The 25,951-nt window shown below is 38.2% G+C and overlaps 1 protein-coding gene across 3 annotated transcripts in view; it reads left to right on the top strand.

Moving 5' to 3' along the window:
- The window catches only part of dnajb6b (DnaJ heat shock protein family (Hsp40) member B6b), a 29,542-nt gene extending 15,609 nt beyond the window's left edge, over window positions 1-13,933 (top strand). The window contains exons 9-11 of one of the 3 annotated variants that reach the window (XM_079865735.1): window positions 11,855-12,010; window positions 12,334-12,422; window positions 12,703-13,933. In XM_079865735.1, the coding sequence (XP_079721861.1) occupies window positions 11,855-12,010; window positions 12,334-12,422; window positions 12,703-12,846 (389 nt within the window). In that variant the 3' untranslated portion in view covers window positions 12,847-13,933. Of the gene's footprint in view, window positions 1-11,854; window positions 12,011-12,333; window positions 12,578-12,702 lie in introns of those variants that run through there. The other 2 variants (XM_079865736.1, XM_079865737.1) reach the window with 2 other exon arrangements.
- The last annotated feature ends 12,018 nt before the right edge of the window (window positions 13,934-25,951 follow it).

Here is a 25,951-nt window from a genome sequence, read left to right as displayed (position 1 = left end):
TATTGTCTGATTGAAACTGGAGCGTAACACGTTGTATCTGCTTTCTGCTGTTGAGCCATTCAACTGTTCCAATGAAGTCTTAACCTCTCCACTCTAAAATATTTAATATGATCTAACCAATTTCATATAGCTACCATTTGTTGATAATATTAGGCTCTTGACAAATTACTTTTCTTATTTTGCTTCACAACTAACTGTTGCATAACCTGAGACCTTTCCATTAAAAAGAATATTGTGTGACTTATTTATATATGCTGGAAATTTTGTTCTTTGTAAGAAAAAAGCAAAGATGGATAAAGTTTCAGGTTCAATAAATCTCACTTTCACATGTTTGGAATGTTGCACTCAGTTTCTTTGCTGTGGCTTCAAGAAACACAGACTCGTCTCTAATTTGTATGTAGGTGTGTGTCCTTTTGCTTGGCGTGTGCATGTCTCATCCCAGCACTCACAAAATTAAAAAGAGTAAAACATTGTCTTTCACATCACTTTATTACTACTAGCCTCCAAAATATCCACACATGCATGTGCACATACTGTACTTCACTGGTTTTATTTGGTTTCTTCTGTTACGTGCAAATTAATGCACACAAATACAAGATTTCATCTTTGATTAACTACAAGTATATGTAAATATTAAGTGCTTCTGCACACTTTAACAGCCATGAAAAGCTCAACACATCAGCAGATGTTAATCCAAACCTTGTCCCTTCATATTGATGTAATTAACCTGAATAATCATCAAAATTATGAATGAAGAAGCTAGCTATCATAATAAAACGGAACTCTTTTCTAGATGTAAAGATTGTCTTTAGAAACTAGGCTCACTTTATGACTAGCTCATACACATAGTGCATGGCATTACAGTATGAGAACAATGGAGAATCATAAATATAAATGATTTACTCTAAATCCATAACTACACTCAAAGGAACAATTTCTTCAAGATCTGAAGTTGTAGATAAATATGTGCTTGATCAAACCTCATTATTTTGTTGATTAAGTTAATAGTTAAAAATGATTCTTCTGACATATTACAGTTAAGCTATACTTGTGTGGACCAAATGTCCTTACTAAAATAATGACATATCATGAAAACCGACTTCCAGGTATTCCCTTCAAAATGTTGGTCCCCATGATTAAAAAAGCTTATACATTTTATATGGGGATAGAATATTATTATATAATAATATAATAATATATATATTATTATATAGGGGATAGAATATACCATTTCAAACTGTACAGTTTGTACAGTATAAAAATCTATGGTATGTCCCCATAAAACACGGAAACCCAACGTGTGTGTGTATGTGGTGATTTTTATACTCATTAAGGTAAGCTGGAAAGAACTGTTGTGTTGAACATGAGCAGATAACTATTCATGCAAACGCCATCTTCCTTTCCTTTGTATTTTGATGTAATGTTTCTCTGTAGAATTATAGAATTACAGTATTTATTGATCTTTGTTAAGGTTAGTTAATAAAAATACAACTGTTCATTCTTTGTTAATATGGACCTGAGCTAACATGAACTGAGGCAACTTTTGATTTTAATAATTAACATAACATAAATAGCATTTAACATAAATGCTTAGTGATTTTCATTGATGTTAATGTTAAGTAATGTTAACAAATGGAACATTATTGTAAAGTGTTTTTGAAAGCATGGCTGCATTAATTTGATCTAAATTATAGTGAAAACAGTACTGTTACAAAATATTATTACAATAACAGTTTTGTATGTTTTAAAATTAAATGTATTCCTGTGATGATAGCTAAAGCTGAATTTTCAGCAGTCATTACTCCAATCTTTACTGCCACGTGATCCTTCAGGTCAGAAAAATATTTTATGCTGATTTGGTGCTCAAGAAACATTTATCAATATTATCAATGTCGAAAACAGATGTGCCGCTTAAAACTGTGCTAGATCTTTTATTTTTTAGGATTCTTCAATTAATTTAAAGTTCAATAGAACAGCATTAACACCATCCTTACTAAATAAAAAATAGTAATTTCTTTCAAAAAAATCTTACTGACCCCAAACTTTTGAAAGGATTTCAGTGAGAGCACTGTCCGACAGGAAGCGGATGAAGCTGAAAGCTGTGCTGAGTAGTTTGTTTGTGGTCCACTGGCGCCCCCTGTTATCTACATGTTACACTAACATGCCTTTCCATCCCTCAGTCTTGCCTTGTCCTTTAGTAAAAGTAAGCTAAATAGATTGGATTTTCTAATTATGAATGTCCTTTTTTGGGATGGTGTAGTTTTCACCACATACTGTCAGCTGAAAGGAAAATGTAGTCTAACCCTCCAGGGGTGCTTCTCGTTTCTTAATTGTGCATCCTCGTTTCCTTTCCTCGCGTCTTAGCTTCACCTGTCTATCCTCGCTCGTGAGTGACCCTTCAGGAAGCAAACTCGCTAGAGATGCCCTTCAAGATGGCTGAATTCGATTGGTCACGGGCTGGAGGACAGAGGAGCGAGGAAACGAGGAAGCATCAGTAGTATTGAGAAGCACCCTAAAAAGCCCACTTTCGAGATCTTTCCTGCAAAATTGAACTGAAACCGTAATCAAACACAACTGTACAAGCTATTCAAGATCTTCAGGATCACTATAAAATTACAGGCAGGTGAGTTTAATCAGGGTTGGAGCTAAATTGCAGGAATGTGGATCTTGAGGGCCAGAGTTACCCAGCCCTTGTCGAATCAGTAGTGACAGCACTAGAGGGCGCCATTTCTTCAGTGATATCGTAACGTATTCAGAAAGTCTGTTTATAACAGGGTTAGAAAGATGAATTTAACTGAAACCTTTTAACAGACAAGGTGTGGCAGAAATGACTGACCGTGTGTGTGTGCGTGTGCGTGTGTACCGGTGTGTAGGCCTACAGCTTTATATTTCATTGTGGGGAGTAGCCTAAAACCCGAGATCACATTGCGGGGAGCAGCCTACGAGGGAAATGGCTAAATAAACATAATAATTATAAGATTATAAAAATAAATTATGTTTTTTTTTGAAAATGTAAAAATGCAGGAAGTTTTCTTTGATGGGTAGGTTTAGGGGATAGAACAGTTTGTACAGTATAAAACCATTACGCTTCTACTACTTTTTTACATTTCTCTTTAAAAAAAAAAAAAGCTTATCAAATTTCATATTTTCATGAAATGCAGGTGTTTCCAAACATTTTTGTCAGCCAAACCTCTTTTGACCTAATTTAACAACACATTTGGATATTCATGGTTCTCTGATTAATTGTCTTATGACATGCAGTTAAACAAATAAAGTATTTAATCTTTTTAGTATCTGATGTTGATTTGTTTTTTATTACTTATTATAATTAGAAATTTTTTATGAGACTTAATGAATTATTAGCTTTTCATGAACTCACTACCCTGGTTGCAGTTACTTTACAAACCCTGTCTGCAAACCCTAACGTATATTGTAATGTTTAATGCCCTTAATGGAAAAAATTATAATATTTGTTTAGCTTTTATAGTATATTATTTTATATATACTATAAGTGTTTCAATCAGACCCATTACCAAAGGTGTATAAAATCAAGCACCTAGCCATGGAGTCTGCATTTTCAAACATTTGTGAAAAAAATGGGACGTTCTGAAGAGCTCAGTGAATTCAAGCATGGTACTGTGATAGGATGCTGCCACCTTTGCAATAAGTCAGTTTGTGAAATTTCATCCCTGCAAGATATTCCACCGTCAACTGTATGCTGTATAATTGGAAAGTGGAAGTGTTTAGGAACAGCAGTAACTCAGCCATGAAGCGAAAGACCACGTAAAGTCACAATGCCAAGTGTCGAATGGAGTGATGTAAAGCACTGGACTCTGGAGCCGTGAAAACATTTTTTGTGGCATGACAAATCACGCTTTTCTGTTTGGCAGCCTGATGGCTGAGTCTGTGTTTGGCGGATGCCAGGATAACGTTACCTGTTTGACTACATTGTACCAACTGTAAAGTTTGGTGGAGGGATAATCGGTCTGGGGCTGTTTTTCAGGGGTTGGTCATGGCCCCATACTTCCAGCGAAGGGAAATCCTAATGCTTCAGCCTATGAAGACATTTTGGACAGTGCTATATGCTTCCAACTTTGTGGGAATAGATTGGGGAAGGCCCTTTTCTATTCCAGCATGACTATTTTCCAGTGCACAAAGCAAGGTCCATAAAGACATGGTTGGATGAGTTTGGCTTGGAAGAACTTGATTGGTCCGCACAGAGCCCTGGCCTCAACCCTATTTAACACATTTGGGATGAATTAGAACAGAGATTATGAGCCAGGCCCTCTGGTCCAACATCAGTGCCTGACCTCACAAACGCTCTACTAGATGAATTGGCAAAAAAATCCTACAGAAGCACTCCAAAATCTTGTGGAAAACCTTCTCAGAAGAGTGGTTGTTGTAGCTGCAAATGGTGGGCCAACTCCATATTAATGTATTTAGAGTGCAATGTTATTAGTACAATATATATATAGTTATAGTATATGTATATAGATATAAACCAAAAATCACCATACTGTAGTTCAAATGAAAGCCACAAATATATATAGAGAGACAAATCTATGTAGACAAAAATAGATGTTCATTTCCTTCCTTCATTTTTTCCTTGCCTCTTTCTTTGATGCATTATCCAAATTTGATCAAAAAGATCCACAGCTGTGAAACCGGAAGCTAAAAGCATCCAAAGCCTGATGAAGAATGTTTCCCCTCGTGTTTTACTGCTGTCCTCCCAATGTTTATTAAAGATGGTAAAGATAGGAGTGATAGAAGAGAAAAACATAAGGTTAGCTCTGGGTTTCTGTTAGTGCCTGCTGTGATGCTATCAGAATGTCAGAACAGTGGGAAGTGGTTGTTGACTGTGGTCTCATTTAAAGATGGTGGTAGTTGCTTTCCTGGCTGTGTGAATGATTTTTGGTATTGCAGAATGGATGGAAGAGTGCTAAGCTTTACCGCAGAGATCCAGTCTAATTTCTCTGTGACCGCCATTTATTTTTTGTTTGTTTTTCATATCACTTAAAAAGGTGTAATTTTTTGCTTTTGTTGCACTGGCTAATATGGATGCATAATCCTGCAGAAGTTTTTCAGCCATTGAAGACAAACGTAATTAGCATTCTGTTTCATACTGACCCATGGTCATGGATGACAAATACCAACACAGTCATGAGGGATGCCACCCATCTGAAAAAAAAAAAAAACCCTTTAAGGCTGCTCCTGACTCACAGCATGATGAGCAGCAAAACTGACCTTATAAAACCTGGCAAAAATGTACAGAGAAGCACAAATAGTGACAGTGCAGATGTCCGTCAATGAAACTCTTCTAAAGGCAGCCCATGAAGAAGTGATGGGCCTAGTGGAATGACAAGTTAGACCCCAGGGCAATGGTTCCCTGCTGCTTTGTAAGCCAGTGTAATCCTCTCCAGTATCCAGTTAGACATCCTCTGCTTCGACACAGAAGCAGCTTTCTTCACACCACCATAGCAGACAAATAGCTGGTCTGACTTGAGCATTAGTCTCCACAAAACACCTCAGGGCATGAACGGGACATAAAAGTTGAGCACTCGAATCAAACCCTGAAGATGTCTGAAAAGAGGCCAGCTCAATGTGCTGGTTTAACTGAGGACCATCCCGAAGCCATCCAACAACCAAGGAAGCTTAACTCGCTAACCGATTGTGCGTGCACTCACTGATTTGATTTGCAGAAGCAACAACCAACACAAAAGCAGTTTTCAAGGACATCCATGTCATAATTGCAGGATCACAATGCTCTAGTGAATGGTCAGTGACCAGACCCAAAGCTGTAGACGAGCTGCATCTGGGTACCAGATTTCTGCCCTCCAACTGGGACAGGAGGACCTTCCTGGGGGGAAGCTTCCTAAGATTACCTGTGTCAGAAGTCACAAATCAAACCATGGTCTGGGTGGCCATTCTGGTGCCATGACCCTGTGCTTGCAATGAGAATGAAGCCTCCATTTTCCTGGATGTAAGCATGCCTGGAAAGAGCATCCGCTGTTTGGTTGCATGTTCCCAAAATATGAGGCGCCTCCAGTAAAGTCATGATCTCATAAATAAGCTGGGAAGAAGAGCGGGACTTCGTGCCATCCTGGTGGTTCAAATGGAACACTGTCGAGGTGTCTGGCAAGAAATACCTTAGAGCCATGAACACTGCACATATTTCCAGAATATTTATATGTTCTGATATTCGTCTATACAATACTATACAATACAAAATACCTCTCATCCAAAGAGGAGACAGAGCTGTGCTCACACACCTCAAAATATGAGTAGTTTTCAGCTGGTCATGTGACCTCAACATGGCAGTCCCCATAAGGGGACCTGATCCATGTAAAATAGTACAGCTTTTGCTACTCAAATGACTGGAGTCTTCATCCATGCGTATACACACACAAACTTTTATTTTAAACACATTTTTCTTTAAAAATACTACCAATTTCTTAATGTGTAAAACCTTAATGAGGAAAAACACTTGACTGCACATTTAAAGGAACACTCCAGCGTTTTTTGAAATAGGGCTTATTCACCTTCTTTCCTACATTTAGATAGGTGGGAAAATGCATTTTTGTCTCAGTGCATGCATTGTTTTAGTTTGACAGGGTCGGCGCGAGCTTAGCTTAGCTTAATGAATGGAATCCTTTGTTGCCAGCTAGCATGTCCTGAGTAAAAGTGATAAAAAAACCCCAAAAAAAACCCACCTAATTACTTCTTGTGGCCTGCGTATTCACGAGTACAAATAGCGATGCAGATTAACACTAGGCGATTTCCTAGGCAGATATTGACTTGGGACTATATTAGGGGGAAGCACAGGCGAAGCACTGCTACTTGGGCGCAGAGATATCACGCAACACATCACGCTCATCTTGATCTGACGCGTTGAGCATGGTCATCGATGGCAGTAACTTGTCCCACTCGCCACAGCATAGACACTCTATTTCAGTCGGCATAGATTGGCATATTCCCCCACATTAACACCACCAGTTCGTGCTGGCTCTCATCCTCACGTCCTCAGGCTGTTGAGTGATCGCAACCTCCTCCTCCTCCTCCTGTCGTTCTATTTCCAAAGCACGCAGCTCCTCTTCTGAAAACTCTGGTTCATAGAGGTATGGTTCTGGATCTTGACTGTCTGAGAAGTCACCCTCTTCGTCTCTCACAAAATCAGCCATGTTCATCGCTATTCATGTACTGTAGGAAAAATAGCCAGCTACTATTCACGCCTGTATGTTGACGGAAGTCGTGGGATTTCATGTGTTGCTTGATATCTCTGCGCCCAAGTAGCAGTCCTTCGCCTGTCCTTCACCCTAATATAGTCCCAAGTCAATATCTGCCTAAGAAATCGCCTAGTGTTAATCTGCATCGCTATCTGTACTCGTTGTGAATACGCAGGCCACAAGAAGTAATTAGGTGTTTTAAAAAAAAAAAATTAATCACTTTTACTCAGGACATGCTAGCTGGCAACAAAGGATTCCATTCATTAAGCTAAGCTAAGCTCGCGCCGACCCTGTCAAACTAAAACAATGCATGCACTGAGACAAAAATACATTTTCCCACCTATCTAAATGTAGGAAAGAAGGTGAATAAGCCCTATTTCAAAAAACGCTGGAGTGTTCCTTTAAGAAAACTAACAGAATTATTTTAGACTTCATGGGTAACTTTATCAAACCCCAACGCATGGTAGTGTGCCAATTGCAGCTCAAACAACAAAGCATATCTTCTTTGAAACAAGCCATGTAATGAAAAAAAAAAAAAGGATTTGAACAGAGAAAACATATCTTTACTAAATTGGTATTAAAAGCTTGTAGTTAATTAATTGTTCCCGCCAAAAATATTTATTTCACCACACAGCGTAATTAAATGATAATGGATTACCACAGGGATAACCAGTAACCACCATAATATACTGATCTGAAAGCAAGGACGCTTTCAAACAATAAAAACACCACCTTGAATACTCCTGCTTCTTGAATACACCAGGCTTGCGAAAGCCTCTCTATTTCCTTTTTTATTTCCCCTCCATATTTAAAAAGCTAGATATGATCTCTCCCGCTGCCTTTCATGGACGAATAAACACTGCTTGTTATTCAAAGCTCGACGAGGATGAGAAACCTTAACGCCAAGGGTTTTTACTCCACTGAGAGCTAGTGAACGGGACACTTATTTTCCATGTACAGTCCCTGACTGGGATTTAGACAGTGCGCCTTGATTTGCGTGAATGCACATGTTTGCAGGGACATGCGCCTTCGGTAACAGACTGATTTTACGACGACCCCGGGTAATAACACATCCATCCAATCATTTGCGTGGACATTGAGACTGCTTTTGTCTCTCTGTTTTACCATACACTCATTACGCTTTGTGCTGACATTTGGGCCTCTATACTTTTCTCACTGTCACGTTCTCTCATTTATATCACTACCTTTATCTTTCATTTCATGTGTCACTCTCTTTTGCCATTTTCCCCTCTACTGAGCCTTCATTTGTTTTCTTTTTAGAGATACATGAGCAAATTTCTATTGGTTTTGATTAGTAGGCTTTTGATTAGAGGTCTTTTGCTGCCCTCACATGCTTGTTCCTACATCCCAAGTTGCATTTAGAAGTATATCACATTTTATGTGATAGCAAGATGGCCAGTTTCCTATTTCCTGAGTATATTGTCGAATACATGTACTTGTTTTGTGCAACAGTGTGCAACAGACATTCATTAACACATATACATAAATGTATATGACCGAAACTGCAACAGCTAACAAGGTAGCTATATTTACAATATTTAATCATTAGCAACCATTCACTACTGAAACTGTCCTCTTTTGTGCCATGTTGAAGGTTTTCATCCACTGGAATATCAAAATGGTCTCTGATGTTCCCAGTCGTAATTACGATTCGAAGGGGCTCTCATGCGCATCTTGTTTAAAAAAAAAACTTTAAAGGGATAGTTATGAAAGTTCTGTCATCATTTCACCAGCATTTCGCTCCTAACCTGTATTACTTTCTTATTTCGACTGAACACAAAAGAAGATATTTTGAGAAATGTCCCAGTAAACTCAATGTTCACCAAAAGGGTTTGTTAGCAACTTTCTTCAAATATCTTCTTTTATGTTCCTCGGAAGAAAGTCCAACAGGTTTAGAATGGCAGAATTTTCATTTTTGAGTGAACTATCCATTTAACATAGTTCTGAGTGTGTTATTACTTAAACGAATGAACTTGTTTATGCTAAAAGCTTTTATAATATCCATATACTACAAACAATGACATTTCCCAGTGTCACCTTAGGCAGCTGCTGTTGTGGCCCGGGTCACAGTGATCCCCTACTCCAAGCTCAAATACAAGAGTCCGCCAGACAACAAGAGATGTGGTAAAAGCGTGTGGCTTGTCCTCTAAATGTATTCTATTTTTCATCTTTTCTTTGGGGGATTGTTGGTTGGTAGAGGAGGGTGTTGCAGCAGACGCAGGCCTTTTCCGGAGATGAAAAACGGTTTGGTAGTTTGAGAAGCAGCATCTGTCCCTTTTCTTCTCCTCTCTCCCCTTTAATTACACAACACAATAGCCACGAGATGTGCCCATAATCTGCACACATAATCAGCCTCTCTTTTCTCTCTTCCGAGCCCCTATTCCGTACGCTAATTCAATATAAATGTAAATTAACACGCGAAAAGAATAAAGAAATCTCAATCTATTTACATGACTAATCACAATAAACGCGTTCCACATGAAATATGAATGAATGCATCTCGATTAAGGGGAAAAGGGGGTTGTGGGTGTCAGGCAAGGAGCACTTAAGGAGCTGTAAAAAAAAACAAAAAACTTTTTTTTTCTTTCTTTTTACACAGTTTTCTCACACACTTTTGTGTTTGTGGAGTGTCTGTAAAAGGCAGTTTAAGTGTGATATGAAAAATGTACAAGACTGTGTTATTAGTATCATTGGAGACAACACTTGCAATAGTGAATACAAAGTCTGGTGAATATAACCTTAACTTAGGATCATGATGGATTAAATAATTATACAAAAAAGAGTCTTCAATATTTTTGTCAGTGGCAGATAGTGTTACCAGCGTTACTCCTTGCTAAACTGCAAAATTAATAAATTGAAAGAAAAAGAAGATACAATTTTCTCCAAACTTCATGGTTGAACTGATATCTGAGGTACTGGGCTACAAGAAGAACAACTAATGATTGGATTAGTAGAATTATTTGATGTTCATGGATTCAAATCTATAAAATACATTCAGAGTTAGTTTGAGGCAATTAATAAAACTGCCTGTGAAATTATCAGTACTTATTTTTTAGAATGATGGAAATTTTGATCATCCTATATATATTAAATACTGTTATGGTATCATCTGTGTCAGATTTACCCGTTTCTAAATGGTAGATAAAAGCTAAATAAATGGTGTTGATCACTTTATTTGTCAGATGGACTGTCAGGTGGTTCTCTGCCAGAATAATGTGACATGATCAGACTTTATAATGATAGTCAAAAAAAGAACAAACTGACTGAAAATGAGGATTGTGTTAAAATAAAGCAGCACAGTACAACCACACAGAATATTGTCAGTAAAATGATAAACACATTTTGGTAACTTTGAACAGAAGCAGAAAACTTCTCCGTCAAAAAATCAAAATATAAAACAAATCCAATATAAAACAAACTCAATACTGTATTATAACAAACAACCATAACTTGTTTCAAAAACTTAATTTGAGGGACTAAGCAGGTGACAGATGAAATTTAAGAAGTTTTTTATTAATTATTTACTGTCAGATTTACTTATTTTGCATCTCACAACTTTTGCCTTGAAGCACGTAATGGAATCAGTTCAGTATAATAAATGGAGGTGGTTTGGCACAGAGAGGAATGATTCAATGAGAGTAAAGCCTTGCATGTATCATAATGACTAACACATGCAAGGCATGATCTGATATAGATAAAACTGATTATGCCTTTCTGAAACAAGCAATATTTCTGATTTGTATGCTTTTTGGACATCTCAGGAATTCAATAATAATTTACTTGATCATGTTTGTTTTATGACTCTAGGTGAGCACTGACAGATTTTTCACATGAATGAAACATTAAACCCAATGTATTTATTATAAACTGCTAATGTTCCATATCATTTGTCAGTTTTATTCGGTACAGTAAGTTGCAGTGATTAAATTAACATAATTCATGAAGGTTGACTAAATGATTGATTGTGTATTGAATATTATCATCTCAAATTATGATGGAGTAGACAATGAATAGTTTAGTCTTGTTGTGTGTGTTGTTACACTGATGTCATATAAAATTTTTGTTTTTCTATTCGGGTTTAAGCCCTCTGTCTACTTTTGTTCATAAACAATGCAGAAAAATATGAGAAGGAATTGACGCCCTGAAGTAAATCGAATGATGTCAGATTTTAGAGAAATAAATAACTGCCCAGAGATCACAGCGGAGCCTGTGCTTACATAAAAACTGCATTTCAGCAAACACAACACCGAGCTTGTTTGGGTTTGCTTGTACTATTAACCAGCCACAGAACTCCTACAGGACATCTGCTTGTAAACCACATATTGATCTTTACTGATCTCAGTATTATGTTTTTTTCTGAGGTGTTATCTGTAACACATTTTCATTTTAAGTACTTGAAGTACTATGACTTTCGATGACTTAAATAGCCTTTGGCAACTTTACTGAGAGAAGAATTCTTGTAATTATAATGACTACATTATAAATAATATTAGGTATGTCCCAGTTTGCATGCATTTAAAGCATGTAAATAATAATAATAATAAAGAACATAAATAGGCAATCAACATTTAATGCAAATTCATCTGAACTGTGTCTGGTCTTGCTCACAGGTATTTCTGATGACAATGTATTGGAGGAAAGCCGCAGACAGAATGCTCTCTCTAGCACCGCCCCACACAACCGTTACCTCCGAAATGTGGCCCAGAACCCTTCAGAGGAGGAGAAAGAGGAGGACAGAGGCCTGCAGAATCTGGGACTTGCTAAAGGTTTGTGTCCCAGCTGTGGTGGAGGCGGCGCTTACTCATGATGAAATGTATTTCAGCAGGCAATTTTTTTAGCCAATACAACTTGCTTTTGACTGCTTTAAGCTCTCAACAGTATCTGGAAAAGAATTTTAAGGTTACAAAGATGTTCCAGTTATTGATTTAAAGTAATTGAATTCTTCCCTTCTGTTTCCTAGAGCCACGGTTAATATGTTTTCAAGTATTAGTCAAGTTGTTTTTATTCATTTTGTGTTGTTGTTTTGTGGACTTAATAAAAGTCAAAGCTCATCAGATTCCCTCATAGTAACTAAATTTCATTTCTATAGGTTTTTTTGACACTAGGAGAAAGAAACTATTGCTGAAGGAGTCTGACACCAAAAAGAAGCGGATGCCAAGACTGGCTCCTCGGATTGGGGTGTGGTTCTAACAATTTTTACAATATACAGTATATTTTGTGTGTGTTGTCTTTACTGTTCATTTTCTAAAAAAAAAATTAGGGGATTTAAAGACATGCCTATTAAATACTGTCACACAAATTATTCAAATTATTCTTTTTAAGTAGCCCACATAGAAAGCTTCTTTCTAAATGTTCTGCTTTGACATGTTGCATTCATGTTGTGTTGTCAAAGTCTGTATGGCCCGTAATCACATCTGCTTAGTGTAATTATTGTAACCTTTTCTATTGTGTTTTTTAGCAATGCCCCGAATTTGGAACAAGCCAAGTTGCATTTCACCAACTCATGATTTTCCCAATCTTTCATTATCCTGATCTGATGTATAAAAAGCAATCACACTCACTTTTGTACTTACTTTATTCATGGTTTTTAAGCATATTGTAGGGCATCCCCCTCCATCGTTGTGGTGTTGAAAACAGTCCGTTCATGAAGGGGCCTAAACACTTCACTCATTAAATAATTAAACCCAACTTTTTAAACATTAAACAGATCTCTTCATTATTCTGTAAAAGTATGTTCAAGTTACTTGCAAGTCTGTTTTCAGCACTTTGATATATTTTTGATGAAGAAAATAGTTCATTATAAACATAAAAGTGAGGCACTTTAAAGTTTGTGTGTTTGCTGGTGAATTATGCATTTTGTATTAAATGACGGAGTACAAGCTCAGGATTGACATGTGTAAAAGATGCTTGAAAAAGTAACCATGGAATTGACAAAAAGAGGCAGGATGATGAGAGAAGGTAGAACAGGTCGGACTAGGGTACTGAGGAAGGAAAGTGAGCAGGACAAGGGAGAAAAATAGGGGGAAAGGATTTTTAAATTATTAATTTACCAATGTGAGAGAACACGTTTTCACCAGTCTGCCTTTTGATCCAGTCTTAAGCACTGTATGAATATTTCAGAAAATACTCCAGATGTGGTATGTCCTACCAGAACTGGGAGCATGGCTTTAATTTTACTCTGACTACTGCATGTGTGTTTCGCTTTGTTTTTCAATATGAAACAGAAACCCAAATCTGTGCAAAAGCATAGTTCCCATATAAAAAACAAATTAAAGAGATGAAGAGCTACATAGACACACTTTTAGTAATACATTGAAAAGCTTCTACTCTGATGTGTTATAGTACATTTTTGCTGATGCCTAATTAATATGTATTATTTGTTGATACATATTTATGCTGTTAATTGGTATTGGTGTGAACTGAAGCACTTTGTTTTAATCAAATGCTGTTTCATTTTCAAAGCCATGAATGTCTGTTCATGCTGTACAGAAATAACTAATAAATTGTGTTTAGGGGAAAAAACGCTCAACACAAAACATTTTAACCATACTAGAAAATGGCTTGCTGTTTACTTACAGCTGTGAAGGTTTTACTTTGTAACGTTGACAGAAAAGGCTTATTTCAGATGCGTGTGTGTCTGGTTATTTCCTTTTTTAACATACACAAATAAAGCTTAAAGTTGCACAATTTTTGTATGTTCTGTAAATGTATGAACACTAATTTACAACAACAACAAAAAAAAAATCTAAATTTTTGTGTATTACAGAAGATTTATAATTGCCACTGTATTAAAGCAGCTTGTGGAGTGCAGTATTATTCATGGAAAGGTATGCGCACATGACCTGTAGAGTAATTTGGGTCTGGTTTGGTTGACTGAAGTCTCACAGGGCTTAATTATAGCACAGCACCAGCTATATCAGTGGCCCACCTTCCATTGCTTTCAATTTGCAAGCTGTCTCAACTCAGATTAATATAGATCCTGATGGGAAGGAATGCTTCAGATTCAGGTGGTTCTTACTGATTGAAAGAAATCAAATGTACTGGTCATAAATGTACCATGCATGGACCTTTGAAGTGGGTGTTTGTGATGGTCACGGATTGACCAGACATTTAACATGGACTTGAGTTTATCAATACACACACACACACACACACACACACACACACACACACACACACACACACACACACACACTTATTAATCGAAATGAGTGAATGAAATACATGGGTGCTTCTGAATTCTTATTTGTGCATCCTCGTTTCCTTTCCTCACGTCTCAGCTCCACGCCCTGTAGAATGCGAGGGAAGGCTGCAAGGAAAGAAAATGAGGATGGAGGGATCGAATGAAAGCTTATTTGTATATGGGAATATTGCACTCGAGCATCACTTCACTGCATCATCAGCTGCTCTCAAAGGATCTGCCCTTATGTTGTTAAAGTTTGGTTATTTAAGAAATTAATAAATAATAAAGATAAAGTGAGATGCCCTGTTGATATATGTGTGATATATGATGTATTTAAACTGCAAAGGTAAAGCATAAATGAAAATTATTTCAGATGTGAAGAGGGAGGAGAATTTATATGTGCGTCAGGTTTCTCGACAAGAAAGACTTTCACCTTTCAAGGATACACCTTGCTCATAACTCTGGAAGCTTCCTCACTCCTCGTTCCTCGCCTCCTCATGGTGCAATTAGAGAATTGAGATGTCCTTCAAGATGGCTGAGCTCGATCGGTTTCCGGGTCATAGGATGGAGGACGGAGGAGCGAAGAAACGAGGAGGGATATTGAGAACATAGTAAAAGAAATGGACACAGCGACCCCATGGACTTCAACGGAGATGAGTGAAGTCAATTAGAAGCACTCACTTTCTGATGGCTGAGCGTACTGCGCAGCCTCAAACTGAGCTTGACGACGTAGATGTGACGTGAGCAACCTGTCTGACAGTTGTAAGTCTTCTAGTAGCTGTGCCAAAAGAAATCTGAATCATTCCCTTCCGAATCTTGCAGAAACGGAGAGCGTGAGTAGGAGCTGTCCATGAGCTAGGAGCAGGAGCAACTTTATGACTCTGTCGTGGATTTTTCCCTAAACCTAACTATCTGGGGCGTCTGCACTCGACACCTGCCTTAATATCCGGGGCGTCTACACTCGACACCTGCCTTAATATCCGGGGCGTCTACACTCGACACCTGCCTTAATATCTCTGGCGTCTACACTCGACACCAATACCTTAAACTCTAGCTTTTGCATCTTCAGTCGACAACTGGCCGAGTTTCTAACTAACTTGCTTCCCTAAACTAGCTTCCTGCGCAGGAATAAATTGACAAACAGACTCTGGCAATTGTCCTCTAAATGCTTTAATCACGGCCAGGAGATCTTCCCGAGCAGTTCTCAGGGAATCTCTCCCAAGAAGCAAGGCCGGAGGATCTCAGACAAATTCCATTGAGAATCCCACCGAAAAATACATATACAACAGTTTTTATAGAATCAGGGTATGGCATAAATTTCATGCTGCATTACATAATTTCCCCACTATTTGATTGGTTCTTCATATGCAAACCCCTCTGTTACTAGGTAAAGCAAACTCTGATCTTGTGATTACTTATCACAAGGTTTTAATGATGACTTCATTTGTTCTAACAGACTGTCTAGTTTAACTTCCCAAAACTATGTTATTTTTACCCATAGACACTACTCAAAGTCACAAGTTTTTCCCCAAAGAGTTTTGACACATTAAAAGCATATGAATGTTATTCCTGCAAGAAAAACAAATGTTAGTTGATTAATTAACGTTGATCAATTAAAATTCATTCACAACTCTCTATGGGCTTCTCCCTTGACTTTATCGGACTTTATGCCTCCATGTCCCCCCGATTGCCTGCGAGCTTCTCCTCGTGTCTATACGGTAATTTCTCTACTGTGCAACAGTTTTTACAAAAACGGCTTCTACGGGGCCATAGTGTAAGATACAAGGTAATGGAGCCTTTTATACGGACAAATGGAGTCTTTAAAGGGGTGGTTGAATATGATTTCACTTTTCTAACTTTAGTTAGTGTGTAATGTTGCTGTTTGAGCACAAACAACATCTGCAAATTTACAACGCTCAAAGTTCAAAGCAAAGGGAGATATTTGCTTTTAAAGAAATCGCTTTTTAAGGACTACAACAAACGGCTGGTAAGAACTACACGAGCTTCCTCCCGAGTTAGTGACATCACTAAACCTAAAATTTACATAAACCCTGCCCCCGCAACATGATTTATAGATTATCAAGACAGAATATGCTAATCAATGACAAAAAGATAACTACACATAATCTACATAAATTCACCAACTAACCATTCAGAAATGTTGTCTACATGTTGTCACTTCTTCTTGAGTCTCCATCTTTCTGATTCCGGTTTGAACATGAAAAGGCTAAAAGTTTTTGAAATTTCCATTGCATGTGTGTGTGAGGTAAAAGCATAGACTGTAAAAAATATGGACAAAGCGTCTGTGACGTCACCCATAGACTTTCTGAAGAACGGGTTTGAAGCCGTTTATGGGGGGTATGGGCGGCGCCATCTTGGAAAATCTTGGGAAATCCTAACCCCGCCCACCTTCTAACGCAGCGTACGTCACTCAGCTCGCTCTGCTACTCCGGTTATCTCTGTGTATATTTCAGGCAACGAAATATGTTATAAAACACCATACTAACTCTTTTCGTTTTCATTTAAAGAAATCTTAAACATTATAGGCACACAAATGTGGTTCAGGCAACGCATATTGATTATATTCAACTGCACATAACGTTTGCCTATTTATGAAAAAATATATATATATAAAACACAAACCTGCCTCTTTTCATTTTAAATATAATATAAAAATATTAAACATTTTATGGTCCAGGCAATGTGCATTTGTACAAAACAACAGATTTTGCAGTAAACATATCATCTTCGTTGTATTAAAATTTAAAATGACAAAAACTCAACCCAGTCTCTTTTTGTTAAATTTCAGTTTTATCAATGTTAGCCATTATAAAAGTATAAGTAAAAGGTATAAGAAGCTATACAAATAAAGCAAACACAATTCAGTCAAACATACAAAGTCAGCGCGAGTCTAACCATACATCGGTAAAGTTAAATAGCTTATAAAGTTATGAAACTTCCCCTCAGCCAAAACGATTGCCCAGGGAAAAAATATAGATTCACGAGACCAAAAATCGCCCATTAGATATACACAAGATGAATTATATCTCATGTTTAACCACTACAGAGACGCCAGAGTCCGCGGCATTGGCGGCAAACGCCAGAACGTCAAGCCGATGTAAGACTGTTCCAGGCGGGGTACATCGCGCCGAGCACCCGGTCATCGCTGGATCAACTGGATAAAATTTTCATAAATCTTTAAATAAACCACAGATTTGAGCTTTAAACAACTACATTCTCGCCTGAAAAACTCTTAAAACTACATTTCATGATACAGAAACAGTAGTATTATATGTCAACTGTATTTAAAAATGGCGCTGCTTATGTTGTCATTCTCCGTGGCGCTGCCTTGTCAGCTGTCAATCAAGCTGTCAATCAAAGTTAACCACGCCCTTATTGTCATATATTTTATAACTAAATACGATCTAAACTAACGAGTTAGAAAAAAATTCACCCCCCTCACAGTTGTCAGGCACTCGGAACCTATCGAAAAATACAATAAAAGTCCATGGGACCAACTTGTAAAAACATGAATTTATGCTGTGAAAACGGACATTTTAACATGGGGGCTATGGACATTTGCTCCCTTTTGGGACCTCCCTCTAGCGGATTTTCGATGTATTGCAGTTTTTCGCACTTCCGGGTAGGCTTCATTTTTCAGATCAGAATGTTGCCGCTTGGGTAAAAGGACACAAGCTCTTGAAGCTCCACCCTCTGTGCTGGGAGCAGCAACTCATTTGCATTTAAAGGAACACACACAAAAATGGTGCGTTTTTGCTCACCCTCAAAAAGTGACAACTTTAACATGCTATATAAAAATATCTGTGGGGTATTTTGAGCTAAAATTTCACATACACACTCTGGGGACATCAAAGACATATTTTACATCTTGTGAAAAGGGCATTATACCACCCCTTTAAACGCCTCAAATGTAAAGTTATTCGCTGTCAAAGTGATGCCAAAATGAATGGGAGTCAATGGAATGCTAACAGCAGGTGATGGCTTGTTAGCCAATGGATGCCCCCATAGAAGGTACGCTTTCCGGGTGCTGGATTACCCCCTTGATTGAGAAGCACCCCCTGTTGTCTTTATGCAGTATTGTCTGTCCCATAATTTTAGAGCTCCAATGGGGAAATGGTGGCAGGAATCTTTGGTTCCACTAAGGCTGGAATTCTACTATTTATTAATTGAGCGTGGCTGTTTCAGGGACAATGCGGCAGAGTTGCATCTGTTATTTCCTGTTCAATGTATTGTAAATTATATCGTCTGTTGCATAAGAGAGTATATTATTTATTTTGAACATTATGACAAAATGTTTCTTCTAAACTCTATATTTATGGGAAAATGTGTAACGTGTTGTATTTGAGTTTGTCCCTCCCCATGGGGTAATGGTGTTGGCTGCCAGAATAAATTTGCTTGTCTTTGTTTAATGGAGTTAGTCTCTGTTGGCTGCTGCAGTGGAGAGTGTGGCCTGAGTGCTGCAGGTATTTTGTACTTTGTTGACTTTTCTTTTTTTGGTGTTCTTTTTGGTATTTTTTGAGGAAGTTATTTTCGGAAAGTTTGTATTTGGCATTATTGCCAACTAGCAATTATTTTGTTTAATTATTCCATTAATGTTATATTTTTGGGTTAGGATTTTTCATGTTTTTGCAAGTTTGAATAAATATTAATTAATACTTGAAACTTTTTGTATTCATTCATTATTGTGTTTCTATTACAAATGGTGTCGGAAGTGGGATGGTCAGAAGAGTGCAAAAAAAAAAAAAATGTCATAATATTTTCGTTGTAGTTTTGATTTTTTTACTCTCCACTGCAGGCAACAGTGTTGGCCCAGAATGACTCCTAAAAAGGTGCGGTCGGTGCGAGAAGAGGTTGAGACACCTGCTAGAGCTGAGATGGAGGGAGATGATGGTGAATTTGGGAGCATCACTGAGGATGTCTTACTAGCGGAGCTAAGAGACATGTTCCGATCCCATCTTGCACTGCACCAGGCTCGAGAGCACTGCATTGAGCAAGAGGCTGGCCAACAGAAAGCTTGATGGAGAGCAATGCAGAATCAGTTCTCTCTACTACAGTAGGAAGTGCACGTGAGAATGACACCAGATCCACGGCCTGGCAGTGGTATCCAATATGGCCTTCCATTACAACCAACAGTCCAGCGAGTACCCTCAGTTTTACAGGATGGTCCAATCAGCAGACAGATGGCATCACCAGCAGCAAGGCCATCAAAGTCAGCTAAGAATTGAGAGGGAGCCACACCTGCAACGACTGAGTGAGACAGACGATATAGAGCATTATTTAGCTACATTTAAAAGAATCGCTATGGCGTGTCGGTGACCAACAACCAACTGGGCAGTTAGGTTAGTGTCTAGCTAGGGCAAAGCTAGGGCTGCATATGTGGACATGGACATGGTAGACTCCCTTGATTATGAAAAGGTCAAGGCAGCCATTCTTGCTAAGTATGATATCAACTCAGAGACTTATTGTCTTCAGTTCCACTCTACAGAGCTGAAGGAGGATGAAACTCCAAAGGAGTTGTATGCCAGACCTAAAGAACATTATTCCAAGTGGGTGCAGCCACAACATCATACTAAGGAGGAGATTGGAGAGAGAATTGTTTTGGAGCAGCTTTTGCGCACGCTGGCACCTGATCTTCAAGTCTGGATTAGGGAATGAGATCCTGGCCCTGCTGCTTAAGCTGCAAGCTTAGCAGACACCTTTGTAGCAGCTCGACTCAAGACTCAGCTATGGACATTCAAGAGGTGGAAGGAGAGTAAAGACCCAAACAAGCTCCAGCACTCCTTCCCGACTACAGATCGAGCCATCAATGAAGGCAAGTCTGTGAGTGATAAGGTTGGTTCTGTCAAACAAAGCCCTGGTTTAAAGTCTTCTACTAAGGCCAATGTGTGCACCGTTCCAAGACCTAGCTGATTTAGTTAGCTAGGTTTTATGTTGATTTAGTTCTTAATGGACAAAAGGTTAGGGCACTTGTAGACACAGGAAGTAAGCAATCACTGGTGCATTGCAGCTGACTTGGTACCTGTAGTTTTGAGGAGTCATACATCTGTAGAACAGATATGTTGTGTTCATGGAGAGGAAAGGCAGTACCTCACTGCAAGTATTGAGGTTAATGTACAGGGGCAGGCGGTAGGTGTAGGTAGGTGTAGTGGATGGTTTCCCATATCCAATGATTTTGGGCAAAGACTTACCTGTTTTAGTAGATCTACTCACTGATGGCAATGAAAGCATTGGTAAGGAACGCAGTGTAGCTCTGACCCGGGCTACGGCTCAGAAACAAAAGGCAGATGTTCAGGACCTGAGTATGTTACCTTACTTTGGGGCAGATTTGGAAGCTCAGCCAGGTAAGCCTAGGAAACTTAGAGAAACTCAGTTTTGCAGCAGCACATGGTGATGAATCTCTTGTAGAAGAGTGTATGGGCCCAGTAGAAATCCATCGGGTGATTGGGATGTTGCAGCAAGAGGATTCAGTGATTGGTCCCATATAGGCAGGCTCAGGAAGAAGTACAAGACAATGACGCTTCCAAAAAAGATGGAAGTCTACGCTTTTGTGTGGACTTCAGATATCTGGGCCCGTATATATAAAACTTCTAAGAAATGCTCTTAAGAATAGTCTTAAGCTTTGACTTAAGTGTCAAAAAATTCTTAGTACATACACACACACACACACACACACACACACACACACACATTTGTCCAGCGTCCTGCCGGCGACGATAAATGTTTGCACAACGAGGACGTTCATTTGGTGAATTTGAACTAGCCTCGAGTATAGTTGGTGCTGCAGGGAGTAATGCCATAATAATAAAAGTATAGTGGCAACGATATGCGTCTGTTCATTCATTCTTGTCAAAGTTACCCGGCGAATTGACAACACACTGACGTCAGACGCACGTCCGTTTACAAACCAATCAATGTCAAGATGCAGCCCATATAGATGATGACGACAGGACGCAAGTATGTCATGTAAAGTTCTTTAGTGCTCTCGCATAATTGCAATGTGAAACCAAACCAAAACTAACCGAATGTATACAATGTATCAAAACATGAACTTTGGTTCGGACCTTGGTGTGGACTTTCAGGTGTGAAAACGCCCTAAGAGTAGGAGACTTTTATAAATAAACTAAAAGCAACTTTCTAAGAAACAAAGTCTACAAAGTCTAAGACTGAATCTTAAGTGCTGACTGAAGTTGGACTTAAGTGCTGCAAACTAAGGACTACAATGATGTCAACCCAAAATGGCCGCCCTCAACCACTGAATAAGCCAATAGTGAGCCTGCAAGGGTGGCTCGATGGTGTTTTAAGCCCCCAATGGCTCCTTAGAGGCAGCTAACCCTACCCTCAACCTTAAACCTACCCATCCCCTCGCTGCCTGGAAGGCGCCGTTGGGGGCTTAAAACACCAAACACCGCAAGGGTGAGGTCACTGCAGCATGACACCAATCATTTAATGTATTATAATAAAATCATTTAATTAAGACACCGAAACTTTAATATTTAAAAAAAAAAATTGCATTGTGCAAAATTATCACAAATTAGTATTGATGCTGTGGAATCCCCTGTGGAAAAGTGAGGCAAAGGAAAATTGTCAGATTCACCCTTTATTAAATAGTATTCAAAATGTGTTAAAGATTTTGTAAGCATATTGTGTAGTTGTGCCTAGAGTCAATTGTTTATTTGTGATAACACAAACATTCCAAATTGTACAGACATAATTTTTAGCCAGGCTGTCATACAAAGAAATTAAGAACACATGAAAAAAACAAGAGAAGAAAATTAAATATTAATAAATGACTATGTTGTAGACAATGTATGTTTTTTTTTTCTCCTGTGAGCTTTTTACTTTTCCTAAAACCTGTAGCTGTAGTTTGCCCTTTTTTGTCACTTAATATTCAACAATATTATTGATCTGCCAGCGTTGACTATTATTTGAGAACTAAACTGAGCTGGACGATGACATCACTGTTTTCTCTAGAGTGGCTGTATAGAAAAAATATATAAATATATAACTAATGATTTTTACAATGGAAATTAAAAACACTGAACCTACTTAAGTTGGACAATGACACTATTTTCTTCTAGAGCTGCTGTACAGCCAAAACTAACTTTGTTGCGTTATTTTCCTGTAATCAATGTAAATCTCATGTGAAACAATCTGTATTGTAAAAAGCGCTGTAGAAAATACGTGACTTGAATTGAAATAATTTTGTCAGATAAATACCTTCAAGTCAAGTCAAGTCATCTTCATTTATATAGCGCTTTTAACAATGTAGATTGTTTCAAAGCAGCTTTACAGAGATAAACGTATAATTTAAGGTAACAGAGATTGTTTTGGCTTTATAGCGGTTCTTTAATAAAGTTATTTTCCAGCTAAAGTTAGTTTTGATTGATTCGCTTCCGTCGCAACAATCATTTGTTATTAAATTAGGGGCAGCTAAGACGACACCATTCTCTCTACACAGATTTTAAACGCGAACCTGTGAGAAACGCTGATGGCGGTCACATGCGCATTAAGAATTGGTTCTATAGTTATGTGCGTTTGAATATATGTGCGCAGGTTTGGAATTCCCTACAAACCAAGCCTAAACAAAGTACTGGTGTTTCCTTATAATTTTTGATACAGAATTTTATTTTATTTTATCAATTCGGGGTAGATACGCGAATTGAGTTTCCCGACGACGCTTTATCTGTAGAGTGGTAAAGGGATCCTCCATAGGGAGAGACTAGTTGGCACTTCAGCACAGCGTTGTCATCGGGTCCAGGCGCAGGTCCTTCATCAGATCTGGATACGGCCTGGATCCGGCAGGCTGCGGGAAAACCTCGGGATAAACAAAATACACTAAAATTAGCGTAGATGCCATTCTTCTTATGATGTAACGAGTACATCAGGATTTATGGGAAGTGTTCCCGGTTCCAGCTGACCTAATCTATGCAGCCTAACACTGAATTATAGAAGTCTATAATGTATTATGTGAATGCTAGATCAAAGAGATGTGTCTTTAGTCTAGCTTTGAACTGACAGAGTGTGTCTGCTTCCCGGACAATGGTAGGAAGACTGTTCCAAAGTTTTGGTGCTAAATAGGAGAAGGATCTACCGCCAGCAGTCGATTTTGATATTCTAGGTATTACCAACTGGCCGGAATTTTGAGATCGCAATAGACGTGAAGGACTATAATGCGTTAAGAGCTCGCTCAAGTACTGCGGACCTAAACCATTTAGTGCTTTGTAAGTGATCAGCAATATTTTAAAATTGATGCGATGTTTAATAGGGAGCCAGTGCAGTTTTGACAGAACCGGGCTAATATGGTCATACTTCCTGGTTCTGGTAAGAACTCGAGCTGCTGCGTTTTGAACTAGCTGTAGTTTGTTTATTAAGCGTGCAGGGCAACCACCCAGTAGAGCATTACAATAATCTAGCCTTGAGGTCATGAACGCATGAACTAATTGTTCCGCATTTGTCAATGAGAGCATATGACGTAATTTAGATATATTTTTAAGATGGAAAAATGCAGTTTTACAGATACTAGACACATGACTTTCAAATGAAAGATTGGTATCAAAGAGCACACCCAGGTTCCTAACCGACGACGAAGACTTAACAGAGCAGCCATCAAGTGTTAGACAGTATTCTAGGTTATTACGTTGTTGGAGTTTTTTGTCCAATAATTAGAATCTCTGTTTTTTTCAGAATTTAGAAGTAGGAAATTACGAGTCATCCAATTTTTTATATCAGCTATGCATTCCGTTAATTTTGTGAATTGGTAGGTTTCGTTTGGTTTTGAAGAAATATACAGCTGAGTATCGTCGGCATAACAATGAAAGCTAGCATGTACAGAGTGAACAGCAGCGGTCCTAGTACTGAGCCTTGTGGTACGCCATACTGAACTTATGATAGATAAGACATCTCTTCATTTACTGCTACAAACTGATAACGGTCAGATAAGTATTAAACCATGCTAATGCAATTCCACTAATGCCAACATAATGTTCGAGTCTATTTAAAAGAATGTTGTGGTCAATAGTATCAAATGCAGCACTAAGATCAAGTAACACTAATAGCGAGATACAACCACGATCGGATGATAAGAGCAAATCATTTGTGACTCTAATGAGAGCTGTCTCAGTGCTATGGTACGGTCTATATCCGGACTGAAAATCCTCGCAGATATCATTTCTTTCAAGAAAGGAACACAGTTGTGAAGACACTGCTTTTTCTAATATCTTTGACAAATAAGGTAGATTTGAGATCGGCCTGTAATTGACTAATTCTGTAGGATCAAGTTGCGTTTTTTTAACAAGCGGTTTAATCATAGCCAGCTTAAAGGTTTTTGGTACGTATCCTAGAGACAAAGATGAATTAATGATATTAAGAAGAGGATCTATGACCTCTGGAAGTATTTCTTTCAGTAGCTTAGTCGGTATAGGGTCTAACATACATGTTGTAGATTTAGATGATTTAACGAGTATAGTAAATTCTTCCTCTCCTATAGCAACGAATGAATCAAATTTTTCCTCAGGGAGACTACAATGCACTGCCTGATGCGATACTGTAGTAGACGGTTGCATAGTTATAATTTTCTCCCTGATATTATCAATCTTATAAGTGAAGAAGTTCATAAAGTCATTACTGCTGTGCTGCTTGGAAACGTCGGTGCTTGAAGCTTTCTTTTTAGTTAGTTTAGCCACCGTTTCAAATAAATACCTAGGATTATGTTTATTTTCTTCTAATAGGTTTGAAAAATAAGCAGATCTAGCAGCTTTTAAGGCCTCTCTGTAAGCAATCAAGCTCTCTTTCCATGAAATGCGAAATACCTCTAGTTTTGTTTTCTTCCAGTTGCGCTCCATTTTTCTGGCTGCTCTCTTAAGGGCCCGAGTGTGCTCGTTGTACCACGGCGTTGAACTATTTTCTTTAATCTTCTTTAAGCGCAACGGAGCAACTGTGTCTAAAGTGCTGGAAAAGAGAGAGTTAAAAGTTTCTGTTGCAATATCGAGTTCTTCTAAGCTATCCGGGATGCTGAGATGATGAAACTGATTAGGAAGATTATTAATAAAGCAATCTTTAGTGGCAGAAGTGATAGGTCTAACATATTTGAAACACGGAGTCGGCTTTGCAGCCTTGGCTAAATGAAGTTTACACGAGACTAGATAATGATCTGAGATGTCATCGCTCTGCTGCAGAATTTCAACGGCATCAACATCTATTCCATGTGATAATATTAGATCTAGAGTATGATTACGACAATGAGTAGGTCCTGACACGTGTTGTCTAACTCCAATAGAGTTTACAATGTCTTTAAATGCCAAACCCAATGCATCTTTTTCATTATCTATGTGTATATTAAAATCACCAACAATTAGTACTTTATCTGCAGCCAATACTAACTGCCCTGGTGGCCTGTATACAGTAGCCAGCACAAATCTCAAACGTGATTTATCATTTATACTATATTTTTACATTAAGTACTAACACTTCAAAAGAATTATATTTAAAACTTGATTTCTTAGTG

Source organism: Squalius cephalus (assembly GCF_949319135.1).
Source record: "Squalius cephalus genome assembly, chromosome: 3".
Lineage (NCBI taxonomy): Eukaryota > Metazoa > Chordata > Actinopteri > Cypriniformes > Leuciscidae > Squalius > Squalius cephalus.
Note: the sequence above shows the minus strand (reverse complement) of the source record. Positions and strands in the feature narration are given on the sequence as shown.